At 31.6% G+C, this 18,871-nt stretch overlaps 2 protein-coding genes across 2 annotated transcripts; one reads left to right on the forward strand and one right to left on the reverse strand.

The window, feature by feature from the left end:
* The first annotated feature begins 244 nt into the window (after nucleotides 1-244).
* LOC130903751 (methyl farnesoate epoxidase-like) lies at nucleotides 245-13,388 on the forward strand. The gene is made up of 7 exons (XM_057816008.1): nucleotides 245-368; nucleotides 2,845-3,096; nucleotides 7,063-7,469; nucleotides 8,688-8,796; nucleotides 8,858-9,038; nucleotides 10,470-10,732; nucleotides 13,151-13,388. Exons 1-7 carry the CDS (start codon nucleotides 281-283, stop codon nucleotides 13,330-13,332), a joined length of 1,482 nt encoding a protein of 493 aa, XP_057671991.1. The 5' UTR covers nucleotides 245-280; the 3' UTR covers nucleotides 13,333-13,388.
* A 1,147-nt stretch (nucleotides 13,389-14,535) lies between these two features.
* On the reverse strand, nucleotides 14,536-16,083 carry LOC130903752 (uncharacterized). The gene is made up of 4 exons (XM_057816009.1): nucleotides 15,728-16,083; nucleotides 15,501-15,665; nucleotides 15,282-15,444; nucleotides 14,536-15,224 (listed from the first exon to the last, which is right to left on the reverse strand). The coding sequence occupies exons 2-4, from the start codon at nucleotides 15,534-15,536 to the stop codon at nucleotides 15,109-15,111; spliced, it is 315 nt and encodes a 104-aa protein (XP_057671992.1). The 5' UTR covers nucleotides 15,537-15,665; nucleotides 15,728-16,083; the 3' UTR covers nucleotides 14,536-15,108.
* Nucleotides 16,084-18,871: the final 2,788 nt, after the last annotated feature.

Genomic DNA, 18,871 nt, shown 5'->3' on the forward strand with positions numbered 1-18,871 from the left:
TTTCTACTATATATTTACACTATATATTAAACAAGAAATTATGAGCTAAATATTTAAAAGAGCTAACAAAATAGGAATGACGAAATATGAGAATAACAATACTTAAGATGATTTACATATGCACTCAGCACATAATAGAAAATGAAATAGAGTAAGTTCATGGGGTTACAAGTCGTAATAACGACGAAACGGGAGGCGTTTCTTTTATGTTAAATAGCTCCAAAAAGTATTAAGATAAACAGTCCGTCTTCGTGTCAAGACAAATCAACATAACCGAAAGATGTTAATTTCAGTCATTTGTTTGGTAATAACAATATGCGGGCTTTTAGCGCTCTACGATATGAGAAGACCTCGAAAATATCCACCTGGTAAGTTTATTTTCGAAGCAAAATTTTGTTATATCTAAGCACGCATAATAAACATGGGCATGAATTGATTGATTTTTTTTTGGAAATGAAAAACAATTTAACAGTTTAACTCCAAATTATGGAATGATAATCATATTCTAATTTTGAATGAAAGTCTCCAAAATAATATTTAATAAGTATATTATTATTTTTCTGATTGTTCCATATTATCCATGTTATTGATAGGGCTTATCATTCTGTTATAAATTTAATACATGTTTGTAAATATTTATAAATCAATAGGGATTATTGGACCTTACTGCGCTGTGAACCGAAAGGATTTTAAAATAAAATAAATTTAAATTTAAGCAGAGCCTATTTTAAAATTAATTTTTGAATTTTTATATTGGCATTCTATGTAGATTATTAAAGCTTTTCAAAAATTACTTAAATTAAAAAAGAAATTATGTACCCACAACTCGCTTTGGTCATGAAAATATAAAATGATTTAGAGTTTTTATAAGAAAAATTTTGATCTAAATGTTTTTTTGTCATCAACCCGTATTATATGAATGGACTGGAATAGTCAATATTCATTAATTTGCGGAGAAAAGTAAAGTATCTTTACTACCAGCAACTTTTTAAGAATCGTCAACTATCCGTTCGTAACTACGTCGTGTATATCAAACCAGGTTTTGTTTTATTATACTATATATCTATTTGTGTCTCGGTATGTTTGAATGTTTTGTAAATATTCTTTTCGAAGTTCGACATTATTCCGTAATAATATTCTGTTTTTTCATGTTCAAAACTACACTTCATTGAAACACTCCGAAGTATTTATAAACATTTATAGACATAATCAGGGTATGCATACGTAGTTTGTTCTGATCATGTCCAATGTTGGTACTAAAAATTCATCCACCATTAGTCGAATAACGTCTTTGATTTCATCATAATCAGTTTTCGGTGAACTTTTATTTTAGAGTATGATCTTATAAATTAATTTTTCAATCCGTTAAATAATTACATTTTCAGACTGCTTTTGTCTTAGGCACAAGCATATGTAAAATAATCGTTCGACATTGCCCATGCGAATTTTTAATCAAATAGTTAATAATTTGAAACCAAACTAAGATCCGATAAATAAGTTGAAATAATCATAAAATGTATCAAAAACATCACTGTGAATCGGTGCTATAAGCAGACGAAACCAAACTCTTTGCATGTGTTTTTTGACGAAACTTAGATTGATAATGTTCTAACATTTACAAAGTATTGTCAAAGCACCGATGGATTTGGAGTAATTAGTAATATCTGTTCGACTGGGGGGTTAACTTTATACATACTTGGAAAACTGATCATGTAATGGAGGCAATTGAACCATTAATAATTTCAGTCAACAATTAATTGGTTTATTTAATTCAGGTTTTTATATCTAATTTTATCTTTTCTGTTTTTTTTTTCGAAATTATAAAAATCTAGACAACGCCTCAAGCGTTCTCGTCAAGTTTTTATTTAACATTTCCCCTCTGCTACTTCAAACGTTGTAGCACAAGAAAGGTGCAACTGACTTTGAATATTGAAAATAATGGAATGGTCTCTTCGAAATGATCAGCGGAATTTTTTGATTTGAGCGCTTCCAGGAGCACGTGTTTGTTGGTGAAACTTTTATTTCTTACCGATAAAACTAAAAAATATAAAAATTATTAATATTCTCAACTTTTGTCGTGAGGATGGGTATTACAAGCGCATCTTCAAATACTTGAAATTATATATAAAAAAGTCGGCGAATTCAATAATAATAGAAGATGTAAGTAATAAAAATAAGACCTGTTGGAAAATCGGGAATTTAGAAAGGAAATCTAAAATAAATAAGACTAAACAGTCTGAACTACCACCGCAGAAGTTTAATGAATTTTTTGCGTCAATATAAGAAATAGTTTTCAAATCTCTTGGCGACTCTCATTTCGAGTCAAGCTACTTTTTGAACAAACTCAATTAGCTCTCTTTTCCATTCTTTATTAGCTCAATCTTAGAAAGTGACGTCCAGGAAGCAGAAGTTGGACTTTTTCTATTACAAAATTTGAAATTTGTGAATGTGTTAATATCGATGGTTTACATGAAATATGAGAAAATTACTAGACGAGAATTTAGAAAAAATTATAAATAGCAGGAAAGTGGAAAAACAAGCTCTCTTTTAACTTTTCTGTCTCTTGGGCAATTTGTGTGGATTATTTTATTTTGGTCCCTGAATAGTACTGTTTGTGCATCTTTTTAAATTCATGTATTCATGTATGTAGTTATATATTGCCATTAGTGATGAATATATATTATAATTAGGAGAATCATAATATTTACATGTACGATGTAACTGAATGTATTTACTAAACTGACTTTAACTGTACTCAATTTATATGAATGGTGTCAATAAGCCATCTATCTGTCTATTTATAGTTCTTGAAGTCAGAATAAATAAAGTATACAAATTTTACAGGTCCAAAAATTATACCAATAGTAGGCAATTTTTTGTACTACAGAGAAAGACTAAAGGTATTGGGATATCATCATTTGGTATGGATGGAACTTTATCATCAATTCGGCGAAGTAGTGGGTATGAAATTGGGTAGAAATTACGTGGTTGGTATTTTTGGAGCAGACTTAATTAAAGAAGTGTTGAATAGAGATGAATTTGATGGTAGACCTGACGGGTTTTTTTTTCGACTTCGAACATTTGGCAAACGTTTAGGTGAGAAAACAAATGTCAAAATTAAAATAGTCTTAAATAAGTGATTTTTGATTGAATATGAATTAAAATTTACATGTAGGTTTGATTCCACTAATTCGCGATTTACTGATATTCTAATGTAATATACCATGCGAAGACATGTATAAATAAGAGATATACGTACTGAATACACTGTTTACACCACCACTACACCAACACAATTACATTGTCTGATGCGCGTTTCTATAAACAAGTTATCTGAGACTGAAGGTAAACTGAAATCTAATGACTTAACTTACCTGTTTTATACTAAATTTCACCACCAATAAACCTTCTCCCGCGAAAATGAATTCCAGGGGGAATTCTTCACATTAATTCCTTGACTACTGAACTATAGAGTGGACTCTAAGGAATTGGCCCTTTGTCCCTATTCAAGCTACTCTTACATTTAGCAATTTCAATGCTTTCAAATCCATCCAACAATTTATTATTGGATAGGTACATTTTTTAACAATTTTACATTATTAATATTTATGTATTTATGTTATTATTGTGACTGTTATCCGTCCATATATTAAATGAGCTATATGCTATTTAACCCGACGATAACGGATCTCTTAGTCTGTCCAATATACTTCTCGTCACAATCACAATTGCTATTTTCATATATACCACTATTTTCCAAATTTAGTATTTTATCTTTAGGGTTGCCCAACAATTGTTTTAATGTGTAGTTGGATTTATAAACCAATTTAAAATCCAAACAAAGAAGATTGAAAGGTATCAGAGCAAATTTTTCTTGTTTTTAGAGACTTTTAAACCTATGACGATTAATTAACCTATTTACAATTATTTTATCATAACCGTTGAGTAAAGCTACATAGTTAATAAAGGTCTTTCCCTTAATTTATCTCTCGATGATAAGGAAATGAAGACTGGCCAACGGTGATAGGCAGTTACCCATTGCTGTTCCTTCTTCTAGGAAATAGTTTTGTTTCATACATATTTTTGTTAACTGTAAATATTCTTCTATCACTTCTGCTCCCAAAAAGATGGGGGGATTTTAATCTCCTTTGAAGTAAGTTCATTCTTTCCCAGCGTCCCGATCTCGCAGACCTTCGAGTACCTTGAGGACTTTGTATTTATAGTTAAAAACAGTTATGTATGAAACAAAACTATATCCAGTACAACAACGAACTCTACAAGCTAGAAGAGTGAGTGTTGGTGTAGTGGTGGTGTAAACAGTGTCTTCAGTATGAATATCGTTGACGGTTCCAGAAATTCCAACTTAGTAAGAGATATACGGTATATACCATATTTTAACTATTTATATATGTATAAAAACGTTTCAATAAATTTGATATCATAACAAGTTCATCCCTATCATTTAACAACCGTTGTTGGAAGGGAAATCGTTCCAAATGATTAGGATTTACGATCAATTGTTATCAGAAATGACTTTCTGTGTGTATCTTTCGGCTAAACATAATTTAATTATTTTTAGACCCAGATTATATGGTTTCATTCAAATTATACTTTTCTATTACACCCTATATATAGCGATTAGGTTCGCAATGTAAGTTTTATAATACCGAAGCAGGGTGGTTTCACGACGATCTGTATGGATTTTATTATTCAAATGATTGCAAAAATATCGTTTCAAAACAGCTTGACAATATTTTTCAGGATCAGAATTGCATTTTTCTTCTATCAGTAGTCGGTGTATTTGAACATTTTCTAAGTTCTTTTGAATAAACACAATAGGAATATTAATTAATCACTTTTAGGTAATAAATCAATCAATTAGTAATCAAACTTAAGCTTGGTTTATGCAACCAAAATTAAAAATTAACATTAAACTAATAAATTGAATTACTAGTTGAAAGACAATGGTACTTGTAGTTCATGTAGGAAATTAACAGTAAATTTAAATTAAAATTAAACTCGCCAATATTTAACTTCTTAATTTAATTCCTTAACTTTGTGCGGTTATGAGCACAGAATACTTCAGGTCAGTTTGTATTGGTGGTATTGTTTTGTTTACAACAACTTTGCACTTTAGTTATGAAAATATTATTTCCGTTATTACACCGATTTACGCCGTGGTGCTTTATTTTTAAAATTGGTATTAAAAAAAATAATCAGCAATGTCCCTTAGACAATGGAGCACGGATAGAAAGTGTCAGGAGCTTTTTACATTTGTATGACAAAAAGGTTCCATACAGGAAATTTCTATTGATATTGATAAGAAAGTTCAGTTTAATGTTAATTTCAATTTAGTTTTAATTTTGGCTGCAGACATTAAGCTTTATCAACAAATTTTCTAATAAACTGGTCTACATTGCCATCTATAAGCACATGTATCAACATGGTATGAAATATGATTTAGTATTATGTTAACTATATTATTAGGCTATACAGAAATGTAAGTTCATCTTTTCACTCCTAGATGACAGCAAATGTAACATGTATTAAAACTGCGTAAAAACAAATTGGAAGAAATTCTTTATTTTCATTACAGTACATGTTTATGAAAACTCCCGAATTTAATCATACATTCAATATTTTTCGAATGACAGATACAACCAGCAAATTTTTTGAATGGAATCGTTCATTACAGCAATTAAGATAGAATAAAATAAAATTACATACATTTGCTACAATACAGTCGAAATATAAAATAAAATGCAAAATGTAAGAAATTTAGAAAAGCTACGAATATCAATGAAAATTAATGTTAATCACGAACGTCTTCGCATCAATTTAATCTTAATTAAATAAAACTACACACGTTATTGTTTTTTTAAGACATTTCAATCCAAACTTCTAATTTTGTGCTGTTTTTCCTCCACATATAATCGTAGAAAGAAATCTAATTATGTAAGATCAGGGAATCGCCCTGGCCGTTCTTTAGATATTCGTCTCCCTATTCATCATTATGAAGATGGAAATAATGAATGAATGAATCTACTAGAAGTTTTATTGGAGGATTGTTGATTTTTATGGATTGAGTGTTATTAGAATCAGAAAATATTTCATTTATGTCCTTTCGGGCTCGTTATACGAAAATTTTTTGTGTTATCATTTGGAAAATTGGCATTATATGTGATAGAATCTGAGTAGTCAGGATCAATTTCATAAGCAGGGTTTTCGGAATCGTGATTTATCTGAAAATCAGGGTAATTGTTGTTTGAATCATGAGAGTTTGATTGAATTTGGTGCAATATATTTCAACGTGAAAATGCGATTCCTATCTTTAATGCTCTTCAAATAACAGGTTAATTGCGGTAATTTAGGAAAAATAAAATTATATAATTACATAAATTTGCCACAATACAATCAAAAACTAATATCTAATGCAAAATGTAAAGCAATTGAAAGATCAGTGAATATTAATAAAATAGAAGTGAAAAAAATCACGACGGATTTTGTTAGTCGTTATCTAAATTGAAAGCTCCAGCTCTGTGCACACTCTGATTCAAATAACATTGTGACAAAATTTCAAGCTATGAAAATGACATAAAGAGGAATTGAATGTATATCTTTCGTTTAGCTTTCTAAATAATGATTTTATGGGTCTTCCGAATTTAGCTTTATCATGTATCTGCCAGATTTAAGAGGCAATAAAGTAATCTGTATAATACTGACATTTTATCATTAAAAATCATATATTTAATACTTCTATATGGACAGTTTCTATAAGTGAAAGCTGTTCCGACTGAGGAAGACAAGATGACAACGATTTCTCTATCCTCCGAGGTTTCAGCTCGGTTCTGCGCATTCTCATGCATGCGCAGTAAAGATAAAGTGGCTCGAACGAGAAAGAAAATGAATATTGTCGGCACCATAGCGTAGAGACATTTTTCCCTTACCAACAGTCCATATAGGAGTATATATGTTAAAAATAATGACTATAATCAATTGACTAATTATTTAACTAACTAATAGAATAGAATTAACTAAGTTGGTACCTACAATATTTTTCAGGTATTGTTTTCTCTGATGGCCAGTTCTGGCAGAACCAAAGAAAATTTTCTATCCAACATTTACGGAACTTTGGCTTTGGAAGAAAAGAAATGGAAGAGAAAATTCTTGAAGAGACAAAAGAACTCATAGAAATTTTCAAACAACGTAATTCCGAGCCTATTTTTATGCACAACGCTTTTGATGTCGCTGTTCTAAACGGTTTGTGGGCCATGATGGCAGGAGAACGATTTCATATTGAAGACGAGAGATTGAGAAAGCTGCTTCAAATTATTCACGATGCTTTTAGATTAGTGGATATTTCTGGGGGAATGTTGAATCAAATGCCTTTTTTGCGATACATTGCTCCAAATGCTAGTGGATATAATCAGATAAAGAATATTTTACGCAGAATGTGGGATTTCTTAGAGGTATCGTTATTGTTGTTAATAATAATGAATATAGTCAAGTATTCTGGTGTACGATAGATTACATTTTAATTAGTGTATGCTAGTAATTATAGAATTGAATATTTTTCTCAAAAATTTGATAAATTACACAAAAAATATATTTGTAAGGTTCACCTTCTAGACTGAATGATGATTTTATGGTCATGATGGATCTATTTGTTACCTATCGATGAAAAAACTTACTGCAACTTTTCACAATAAGGACCCTCCTTAAAATCCTAGCTCCTTTATGCTGAACTTTTATTTTAACAATGCCATTTTTTATCAAAAATTGATGTTTCGATTAAATTATTTTTTCTTTTACTTAACACATGGAAAAACATCTCACTAAAATCACTTTAATGGACAGAACTTAGCGTCGGATTAAGAGGTAGTGGAGCTTGAGGCTAAAATCGTCTCGAAGCCCACTTATGGAAATCAAAATGAGCTCGAATTCTTTCAACTGTAATATATTAGCTTCAAATTAAATATAAATTATGAGTAAAAATTAATTCAAATCTTATTTCATAAGCTATATAATAATATTTTTATTTAATAAACTCCTTTCCCGATTTAGTTGTGGCAAAATTTTCAATTATCTCCTCAAAATTCATAATCTGTAACAACTCATTTTCAATGCACCATTTGGTTTTTTATTCACTTTAAAACTGAGAATAACTTTTCTGCTTCACAATTCGCTATAAATATCGTCACGTCATATCTGATTCAACTATCCAATTAAGCATTTCTAATGGAATCAATGAATTATTTGTATTATTAAACAATTCCGCTTCAAGTTTGATAAAAGGAGTGAATTGCTGTAATTCACAAAATAATTCAAGTTGTGGATCATTCGAATATATTTTTACTAGAGATTCCACTTGCACTATTTCATCATTTACATTTTGAATACATGGAATATAGAACTTATTATTCAGAGTATAAAATTACTATATAGAGTAAAAAATTAGTGTGTGGATTAAATTGTACTAATTCATTCATTTCATTCAAATTTACATCATTTTTTGGAAAAAAAAGGAAATATTGCTGTAGATCCAATATTGCTTCTAAAATAGATGATTGAATTAGTAAATTTGCGGGGCCTATACGTGATCAGGGCCTGGGGCTTCAGCTTCCGCTAGACCATAAATCTGACCGAACTCATTATTCAATTGATACAATCACTCATTTTATTTATAGGAAACCATATCCGAACATAGAAAGACTTTTATTGATGTACAACAACCACGTGATCTTATTGATGCATTTTTACAAAAAATTGATGTCAAGAGTGACCCTACATTCACTGGTAACACATTAAAGTAATTGTATGTTTTTTAATTAATACAACATTGCATTAATAATTGTAGATGATCAGCTTATGTCTCTGTGCCTGGATTTATTTATGGCAGGGGCTGAAACCACCAGTAATACCTTAGGTTTTGCAATTTTAACAATGGTACTTTATCCCGATATTCAGAAAAAAGTTCAAGATGAAATGGACAGGGAAGTTGGGCGAAATAGATGGCCTACGCTTAACGACAGAATTAGGTACATAATACATTTTATTCACAATTACTAGATTATGAACGTTATACCATGGTTTTCTGCTATAGCTAATAGTTCTTTTTTATCAAATTATCTTCAAATTCAATACTTTTGGTGGTTTACCAGTCAAAATTTACCAGTCAGTTACCAAAAATAAGTTGGAGTCTTCTCTATGCGTCAAGAATGTTAACTTGCGTTATCCATAACTACTACTGTATCAGCCGGAAGATATTTTATCATTTCATTAAAATAGTCTTCAAAAACATCCGAATCCGAATCCTCGTGGTAATCTCCCGAATGACACGACTGGAAAGTTAGCAATCCTTCTTTTTAAGAATCCCTCTTCGCTTCCAATATGGATGATTATTAGTCTTTCCCCTGTACCTGAAGGCACCTTAATACCCGTTGACAGGCCTACCATGAAAGCTTGGTGAGCACTGGTTATATTTTTGTCTTGCCACATTTTTGGTACTGTATAACCTTCATTAACCCACGTCTCATCAATATAAAAGATTTTCTTCTGCTCTGTTCTGTATTGCTTTATACTTCTTAAGTATTTTCGTTGCCAGCAAACAATTTCATCGCTTTCCAGTTAAAGTTCTTCACGGTTATGCTTTTCCCAGGCAAAATCCATATTTCTCAAAGTAGTCTTTTCTTCAAATTACTCTTTTGGTGTCTCCATCAAGGACTTTTACTGATCTGCAATAATTGAAGAACGGTGGACTTTTCAACTCCAGTCAATCGAAAACATCGGTCGACAGTTTCTTGCACAGTAAATTTCAGGTAATCGTATTTTATGCAATACATTTAAAATAATAAGTTTTATTACTAATCTTATAATACGGTAAACACTATTTACGGCTTAACAGCAAATACTAATGCGTTAAACTAAACAAATATACTTACAAAGGTCTAAAAATTAATTTTGGGTAAGGCACCATTGCCCTTACGGTGCATGGTTAAGCCGAATCCGAAATAGGGTTGGAATTAGGCAGAGGCACTAATAGAAGGTTAAACGGTCCTCTTAAACGCAAAATGTAACTGTAAAATCTACTACCTAAGTAATCCCTACACAATAATTTAAGACCTACACCTATGGCCGACACCGAAATTGAGCCGAACTGGACGGAATTCTCCATTTTATTGCTCTATACATTTTCGAAATACATAATTACTACATCAGTAAACTTAGTAAGCAGATTTTAAGTAGGCTTGAAATACTCTTATCTAATATTACATTATGAACATTAGCTATCTAAATGACTTAAATCATGAATAAATGTAATTTAAAATCATCAGCTCCCAGCATAAGTGAATATTTCAGAAAATTTCTATGAATTCATTAGAATGAATGAATTTTGAAAATCTGTCCATAGGTGGTGAAATGGCTATCGATTTATATAACAAACTTTTAATTTTGTAATATTTTTTTAGGTTGAGATATACAGAAGCAGTACTCATGGAACTCCAAAGACGTATAACAATTGCTCCTCTCGGCATTGCTCATCGTGCTACAAAAGACTCTAATCTTTGCGGTTATTCGATTCCCGAAGACACTATTATTCTGACCAATTTATTCAGTGTTCATATGGATGATAAAAATTGGACAAATCCATATGAATTTAGACCCGAAAGATTTCTCGATCGAAACGGTGATTTGATTCTTAACAACAAATATTACATACCTTTTGGTAGTGGTAAGTTTAATGTTTTAAAGTCAATCATCATATGTGTCTACCGACATTGTTTAACCCTCAACCAAAATTATTCTCTTAAGGATATTCTAGAAAATTTTTGGTGTATGGTTACTAAACTATACTAAAAATAATGTATAGTGTTAATATTGCAAATAATTAGATAATTATTTTGAATGCATCATTTGAATCAATTCTGCCACTCATCATCATAGACATGTGAATAAAGTAGCTTCTTTGCAGTACTAGTACCTAGTAGTACTTTGTAAAGGTAGCCAAAAATTTATCAAATTCTATAACTTCTCCTCATGATCCGCTTTCATATCTCCCTGATGGTAATACTAACTTACCCAGTTTTTTCTTTATGCCTGTAGTTTTAACAGAGCTTCGCACTACAATTAGTGACATCAAAAATAAATACTCATTTAGAACTGATGGACTTACAACAAAAATGTTTTCGAGCCTGCCCGATTGCACTCCTTCCCACGTTATCTAAGATCATGGAAAGATTGTTCAAAACGAGGCTTTTATCATTTCTGTTTAAATATAAAATACTTACTACCTATCAATTTGGATTTTTAAGTAACAAATGATGCTATCTTCTCTCCCCTAATTAATGTTTACTGTTTACTCTCACCTAAACAGCCATCACTACACTGCAACAATTTTTTGTGATTTTTCTAAGGCTTTCGATTGTGTAATCATAATATTTCAATCAACAAATTGCAGCACTACGGTTTCAGGGGAACATCTTTGGCATGGTTTAAGCCATACCTTATCAACGGAAATCAGCTTGTTGATACAACGATGTCATCTTGCAAGCCAATAGAATATGTGCGACTCTATTTGAGCGAATCTTCAAATTAAAAAAGAGCTGAGCTGTTAGATATTTACTCGTACTAAAAATCAGTGCTCACTGCAGGGACTTCTTTAAAAGATTAATTCTGACTCTTCCTTCCTTATCCATCTTTGAATACGTTTGCTAATTCATAAGCACGCTTCTCCAGTTTCATAAAGATCGTTCCACGACTATCCACTTAGGAATATACAGCACAACCTTTACCTACCTACTCCACGTTCAGAATTAGTTAAGGGCTCAATATTTTACATTGCAAAAAAATGCACAATCACTTACCAATTGAAATCAAATCGATATCAACTTTTCCGGCATGTTTACTGAAAAGTGCCTTCTACTCTATAAAATACTTCTATTGTGATAATAATATTTAATATTTAATTCCGGACATGCTACATCCTACTCTAATTTTTGCTATGGACTCATATACGACTTATTTACTAATTATTACCTATTGCTATTACCTATAATTTAGTTACTCATTATAGTTTTATTCTGTATATTGAGATTCAATTTTATTTGTTTTATCTTTATTTAGTTTTTGTCTACAAATTGTAACAATTTTTTGACAAAAAAGCTTTCTCTCTCTCTCTCTAGAATCTATTATACCTACAACTAATTAAATATAATGTAATAATTAACGCACAAAAAATTATAAGCATCAAAAGTTCTTGTATTTCATGTTTTGACTTTCCATCGATTATTGAACGTAACGTTTGTGTGATCTAAATCTACGAGTAAATAGTTTCTTAAAGTCCTCAAGTAAATTTTTATACTCAATAAGAAAAATTGCGGTCGAGAAAAGATGAGTTACTATTATCAGTCCAAGCTTTTTGATGAGTATACAAAGAATGGATTTGTTCTTGTTTTCTCACTGTATTGTTTTATTTTTCGCATAAAAATTGTCGTCCATTCTCCAATGTTATATTACATCATTAGTAATCTGCGGTTAGTTTTTATTTTGCGCCATCAAAAACCATTTTCTCGTAAACTGTCTTTACCACCGCCGAACACCAAGTCTTCCTACCTATTTTATTATTCTTCTCAAAACGTTACTAAATATGTAGTTTTTTTGACGTTTTTCTATTGTATCCCTACACCTTTTCCAATATTTTTGCCTTGTTTTATAATAATTTTCACTGTGCCCTAGCCAATTGCTTGAGCAACCTTTTCCTGTATTTTTGACAAAGGATTAACACATGAAATACGATCCCTTTTAGATATTTTTCCATAGAATGTTTCGATAAACGATGTTTATGTTCTGTTTACGAATTGTATCTGTTCAATTGTCGGGACGCGTGACCACTGCGCATTTTAATTTCGAATACAAAATCAAATTAGACAAGGTTGTCCAGTTCTTGAACATTAAAAATTATTAATTTTTTATAAATAAAAACCCTCATTGCTTCAAATATTAGAAGAACTTCGAGGTATATTATTAGCAATTGCACAAAAAAATTTCATAGCTGTATAGCCTACACTAGATTTAGTTTAAGATAAGCACAATACAAATGTGTATTGGCGACTATTTAAGGAATCATAATTATTTTTTGATTTTTTTTCAGGTAAAAGACGATGTCTCGGAGAATCTCTAGGAAAAGCAAATATCTTCTTATTTTTTACAGCGGTTTTGCACAATTTTTTTGTAGAAAAATCTGAAGACTCAGTATTGAAACTAGAAGGGTACGATGGTGTAACAATGGCGCCTAAGCCCTTCAGTGTTAGATTAATTTTCAGACATGATTAAATTCGTAGAATAAAATTTAATTTTGTAATAAGTGAATAAAAATTGCAATATTGAAATATTTCCTATTCTTATTTACCTATTTGTTTACTAGTTGATATATAACTTATATATCTTTAGATCATTTAGGAAATTATCTCGGTTAATGACCACTTTGGAAAATGCTATTTATTTATGAATTATATGTGACTTAACTCACGCTTTCAATCTCATAGAAAATAAGATAGTTTTTTGGAATCTATCAAATAAGAGATATTCTTAAAGAAATTCCTATTGATACTAGTAAATTGAATCTTTCTATTAGAATTTCACAAATTGAATGATATATATTGGAATATATTGTCCAAATGTTTTATGAATCCATGTTGTTCCATTGTATTTAATTCACTTGAGCGCTTCAGTGGTACCATTTTTTCTTGTTTAAGGTTACAACATGTAATAGAGAATGTAACCACAAATAAATTCGTTTATTCAGAAACTAGGATATTCATTAGTTGGTTTATTGAATGTTTTGAAAAATGGACTTTCCAATGTAGAATCACAAATTGCGTTACACAGAAATCATACCACAAAACATAATTACGTAAATCGCCCAAGCAGCACAGTGTCGTTACTATGACGTCAATTATAGGCCATTGGCGACCAATGGGGACGTCTAAAAAGACGTCTAAAATGACGTGATTATGACGGGTTAATGTCACATCCTACAGACGTCAACTAATGACGTACCTAGTCCGGCTGGTGAGACGTCAAAATGACGTACTTACTTTTGACAAATGACGTATAAGTAGGATCAAAAATATAAAAAAATGCGTTCAAATTAATACGTTTATTACAAAATCTTAAAAAACTACATACTATTACACTTATAGAACATAAAAGTTGAAATAAGGAATTACTAATGATGCAATAATGAAAATGACAACCATTCCTGCTTGAAAGGAAAAACAATACATTTCGAAAAAACTTTGTGGCAGTGCAATAACTCGATATACTCTGATAAATTTTGGATAAATTCTTTTGAGTCGACAGGGTATTTGTAAAATGAACGGTAATCCTGAAACCTCCTACCTAATATAAAAACTGCTCCATTATTATCCACTACATTTTCTATTTTGAAAACCAGTCCTTCTAAGGTAAGACAAAAACAATTTGCTTCTGAATATGATGCAATAGAAAAAATAAAATCTTTATAATGAAGCTTGCAAGAGAAATTTGGCGTTGGTCCTAAGAAATGGGACAATTCACATTTACAGAAGTGTTCATCATCAGGTGAAGTAGAGTCATGTTTTTCGTACACTGTCATTTCAATTTCTTTTAAGCGTCTATTAATCTGTTGTAACGGTTTATTCGGAGACTGAACTAACGATTTTAAATGGTGGAGATAATGCAAGAGATGAGTAACTACTGTACGTCGAACGTACCTTGAAGCTGCCCAGTTTGACAATTTCGAATGCAAATCGCTAGGCGGCGGTTCATTAGAAAATAAATCGTTAGGGGGCACGTTACTGGAATAGGAAGTCAAATGGTTGTATAACGTCGCATCATTGAAGAGCAAATTTTCATTAGGCGAGTTTACATTAAAATCTAAATCTCTTGAGGAACAGGTGTCATTTTCACTTTCACACATTGAACCAGCAAAAAAAAACGGAATTTGATGATTCATTGGAATCATTATTAACTATTAAAGATGTATTATAACAATTCTGACTCACAGGTGCTAAATTTGCTTCTGCCATCCTTCTGTAGAGTTGTCTTTGACTAACAACATTTTTTTTCTTACGGGTTGCCATGCTGCTGCTTTTTCAATTTCTCTGGTGCATGTTTCAACCACACCTTGATGGTATCTTCTATTTCTTTCTGACTGACTAGAGGGGAGCTTTTTCTTACAGCACCTAAAAATGTTGTTTCAGATTAATAATAAGTATGCACCTACAAGTGAAAACACTTACCAATAATCACATCCTTTACGTTTAAGTTTTTAAAAGCCTTTTTCTCACCTCGTTTGCCACAAAAATTCCAATTAGTTGCAAGAGAATAAATGAACAAAAAATTTAAAATGCGGTTTGTATGTCCAGTAAAATCTCTCCCTCCAAAAGTCGATAGATATGCCGACTGGAATCACATAATTTAAATTGTAAAATACATATTAAGTGGTACAGAACACCCACCAAACCGCCAAACAACTTTTTGCTGCCGTCCGCCATTACGCGCACACGCGTTCACACCAGCAGTCCAGCACGCATGCGCCTGCACGTCTCGTATCGTATCGTGGCATTTCGATTAAAATCGCGCCAAAATTAAATCTTGGTCGACAGCCTCGACAGGAATCGATGCTAAAAATAATTGTTTCCTACTAATAAAATAGTTAAATAATTGTTAATTACAACATTCTCACTTCATCTTTAAATTCAAATTGCATTTCCACTTAAAACGTCAGTTTAGTATTTTCATTGCTAATTAATGAATTTATATTTATATCCAAATTTTAGGTAAACAACAATTTAAAATGTACAATTTTTTATAAAGCACGTATAGGGCTTAGTTTTTGTAATAAACTTTCGTTCTAATTTTTTTTATAGTTGATTAAAAAGCACTTAAAACGACCGAAAACAAACGTACGAAAGACGTCTCTAGACGACGTCAAAATGACATCTGAAATGTCACGTCATATGGACGTCGCTTATTGGTCTACGACGTCGCCGACTAATAATGTCCAATAATTGACGTCATTATAACGACACTGTGCTGCTTGGGCGGGTAATGGTGGCCTACTCCCATTATTCTTGTTTGAGTGGCTAGCACAAAAAACTATTTTCGTTTCGGTTGCCCCAACAAAAAGAATAATAAGAAAATATATTTACCTTCAGCTACGATGAACAAAAGCATCACGAACAACTCTCCACGAGTTTTCCAAATCATACAGACATTGGAATTCATAAATTTCACAATCGGAACCGGTATGAACCTTACATGAAACTATACTTTCTGAGATTTACTCCACTGCCATCTATAAGTTGGCGGTTCCATTACCCTGGTGTCCCCCATTACCCCGACTTTCGTTAAAAAAATTATTTGATAAGGTTTCTACGTTATCTTTGTATCTTTAACTATATAATGAGTTTCAATGGAATTTTGACGAAAACTTGAGGTACCGTTAGATTTTTTATTTTAAAAATGAAAAAAATACTACCCCTATTACCGAATAAACAACATTTGTGATATAACTCTTCAAACGCGTTTCAGAAGCGTTGAAATGAATTTTCATTTTTTATCGTGGAAAAATAATTAATGCTAACTATATCAATATTGAAATAAAAAGTTACATTCCACGTGAAGGTGTGAACAAATATAAAAATGCAGATAGGGGATTTTTAAGGACCAAAGGTCATTTTTGTTTGTGTCTTTTTTTTATTTAGTACTGTAACCTAGCTAGGAAGTTCGAGAGAATTTATCGTTTAATTATTCACTTTAATTGTTAATAATTCTAAAAAATGTTTGATAACATATTTTTAAAATTTTCATACATATCATAACATTTTTTAATCATGCCAACATCTCACTGTTGACAGTCCTAAGCCTGCTAAAGTGTGAAGGAATTTTTTTTGATTGTGGATATAATTATAAAATGTCAAAACAAAATAAAAATTATAACAATCATCCGGTGTTTCAATATTCCATCTAGGTATATCTTATATAAACCATTTAATTGTGAAATTTAGATGGTCGGACCTGGTTGTCATATAAATTGTAAATGAAACCAAAATATTTTATAAAATACTTAATTTCCCGCGAAATTGTGAATCAATTTCTAACTAACCACTGCAGTGTGCCGATCAACTCGCTTCGACGTTTGGGGATGAAGCACCATCTCAAGTCACCGTGTTTTGCTGGTTTTCCGAATTCCGAAAACATCGATGCTGCGCTTAAATTAATATTGCAAGATCGTCGTGTGTCATACAATTGCTTAAAGAAAAGCTCGTGTCGAATGGTGGGAAGAAATGCTGAAAAAATTCAAACGCAGTGCTTCAAAGGACATCTATAATATCGTGTTAGGGGATGAAATATGGATCTATGCAGATGAACTCGCCAAATCCAACAAATATTGTTCGTGCACGAAGCACAACTGAAATGTCGCCACCGTTTCATTAAAGCAACGTAAGATGGTCTGAACGGTAAGCCAAAATTTGTTTGCTAGAAGAGTTCGAAAAAATCAGGAAAACCAGTCACAGAAGAATCATTTTCCACCATGATAATGCGAGTTTTCACACTTCAGCTCCACCGAAAACGATTCTGAACAGTCGAAACATTGGATTGATGGGTTATCCTCTGTACAATCCTTGTTTGGCACCTACTGATTCCTACTTATACCTACAGATGAAAAATAAATTGCCATGTCAACGTTTTTCTACTTCTGAAGAAGAAGTTGATGCGTTTAAATCACATGTCTTGGAGAGGTACCTCAATCGAAATGAAAAAAATGCTTCGTTAATTGATTCAAAGCATGCAAAAGTCTATTGATACTTATAGAGAATATTTTGGAAAAAAAGGAATCTACATCCAATCTTGAATATTTCTTCTATCTCAAAACTTAATTAGAAACTGTCGTAGTTTACGTTACACTTGAATTTCGGTTAATTAGAGAACTTACAGATCTTACCTGATGTTTTTGAATGACGATTTATATTATCTTTAGAAGGTCCAAAGGAGTGTGATAATCGGCAAGTTTAAGCTTAAAAATACTCGAATAGTCCACATGGAACCTCGTATAACATTTGACCCTCTATCTCTCATCGTATCACATGATCTTTCACATTTATTACACGTATTGGATATCCCTCCCTGACATAACTAACCCTTTTCCAATTAGTTTTTTTGCCAAACTTTCCTTCGTGGTTCCATGGCTTCATCATAATCTGTGTACGTTCTTCCATGTTCCCCATTAGCCACGCTACTATCATGGTTTCGTTTCGTGCGGTAGAGCAGTATCTTGTTGTACAGCTTGTTACTCTTAGATGGATGGAATATTTTTTCAGAGCCCACTCTTCCGCACTAATTGCCAATTGTATTTGTGTTTCTCCTTGAACGTTGGCATTTTCACCTGTGGCGGTCGGTAGTCAAATCCTAGTTGGTAGATGCTTTTCCTATGAGCTTATCAGATCGGTACTTATGATTCACTTCTCCATCCACATATACACTGTCATTGCGACACACTAAGCTATTCAAAAAGCTAAAACTGTATTGAAAAAAAAATAAATATCTGAAAAAAATGATAAACAACATATTCGATTGAAGAATAAACAGATACTATAATCGATTAAGAAACAAAATGAAACATCAAAACATAAAACTTTTCTCCGCGAAACACCGCTCGATTCGCCCCCTAATCACTATTCACTTCTTAAAACACTTCTGAAGACAGCGAGTTCAAACATTTCTGAAGAGAGAGCTTCTTTTTTCTTTTCTCCTTTTATATGTCCATATCGTTTCCAACTTATAACTGGAATATTTTTATAATAATCAGATGTCTTTATAAAAACCA

The sequence above is a fragment of the Diorhabda carinulata genome, chromosome 2, assembly GCF_026250575.1.
Source record: "Diorhabda carinulata isolate Delta chromosome 2, icDioCari1.1, whole genome shotgun sequence".
Lineage (NCBI taxonomy): Eukaryota > Metazoa > Arthropoda > Insecta > Coleoptera > Chrysomelidae > Diorhabda > Diorhabda carinulata.

Coding starts and splice junctions, on each gene's coding strand:
- LOC130903751 (XM_057816008.1), top strand. CDS start 281: ATGTTAATTTCAGTCATTTGTTTGGTAATAACAATATGCGGGCTTTTA. Junction 8,797..8,857: donor GAGTGACCCTACATTCACTG/GTAACACATTAA, acceptor TAATAATTGTAG/ATGATCAGCTTATGTCTCTG. Junction 10,733..13,150: donor TTACATACCTTTTGGTAGTG/GTAAGTTTAATG, acceptor ATTTTTTTTCAG/GTAAAAGACGATGTCTCGGA.
- LOC130903752 (XM_057816009.1), bottom strand. CDS start 15,536: ATGGCGGACGGCAGCAAAAAGTTGTTTGGCGGTTTG. Junction 15,445..15,500: donor AAAAGTTGTTTGGCGGTTTG/GTGGGTGTTCTG, acceptor ATGTGATTCCAG/TCGGCATATCTATCGACTTT. Junction 15,225..15,281: donor CGTAAAGGATGTGATTATTG/GTAAGTGTTTTC, acceptor CAACATTTTTAG/GTGCTGTAAGAAAAAGCTCC.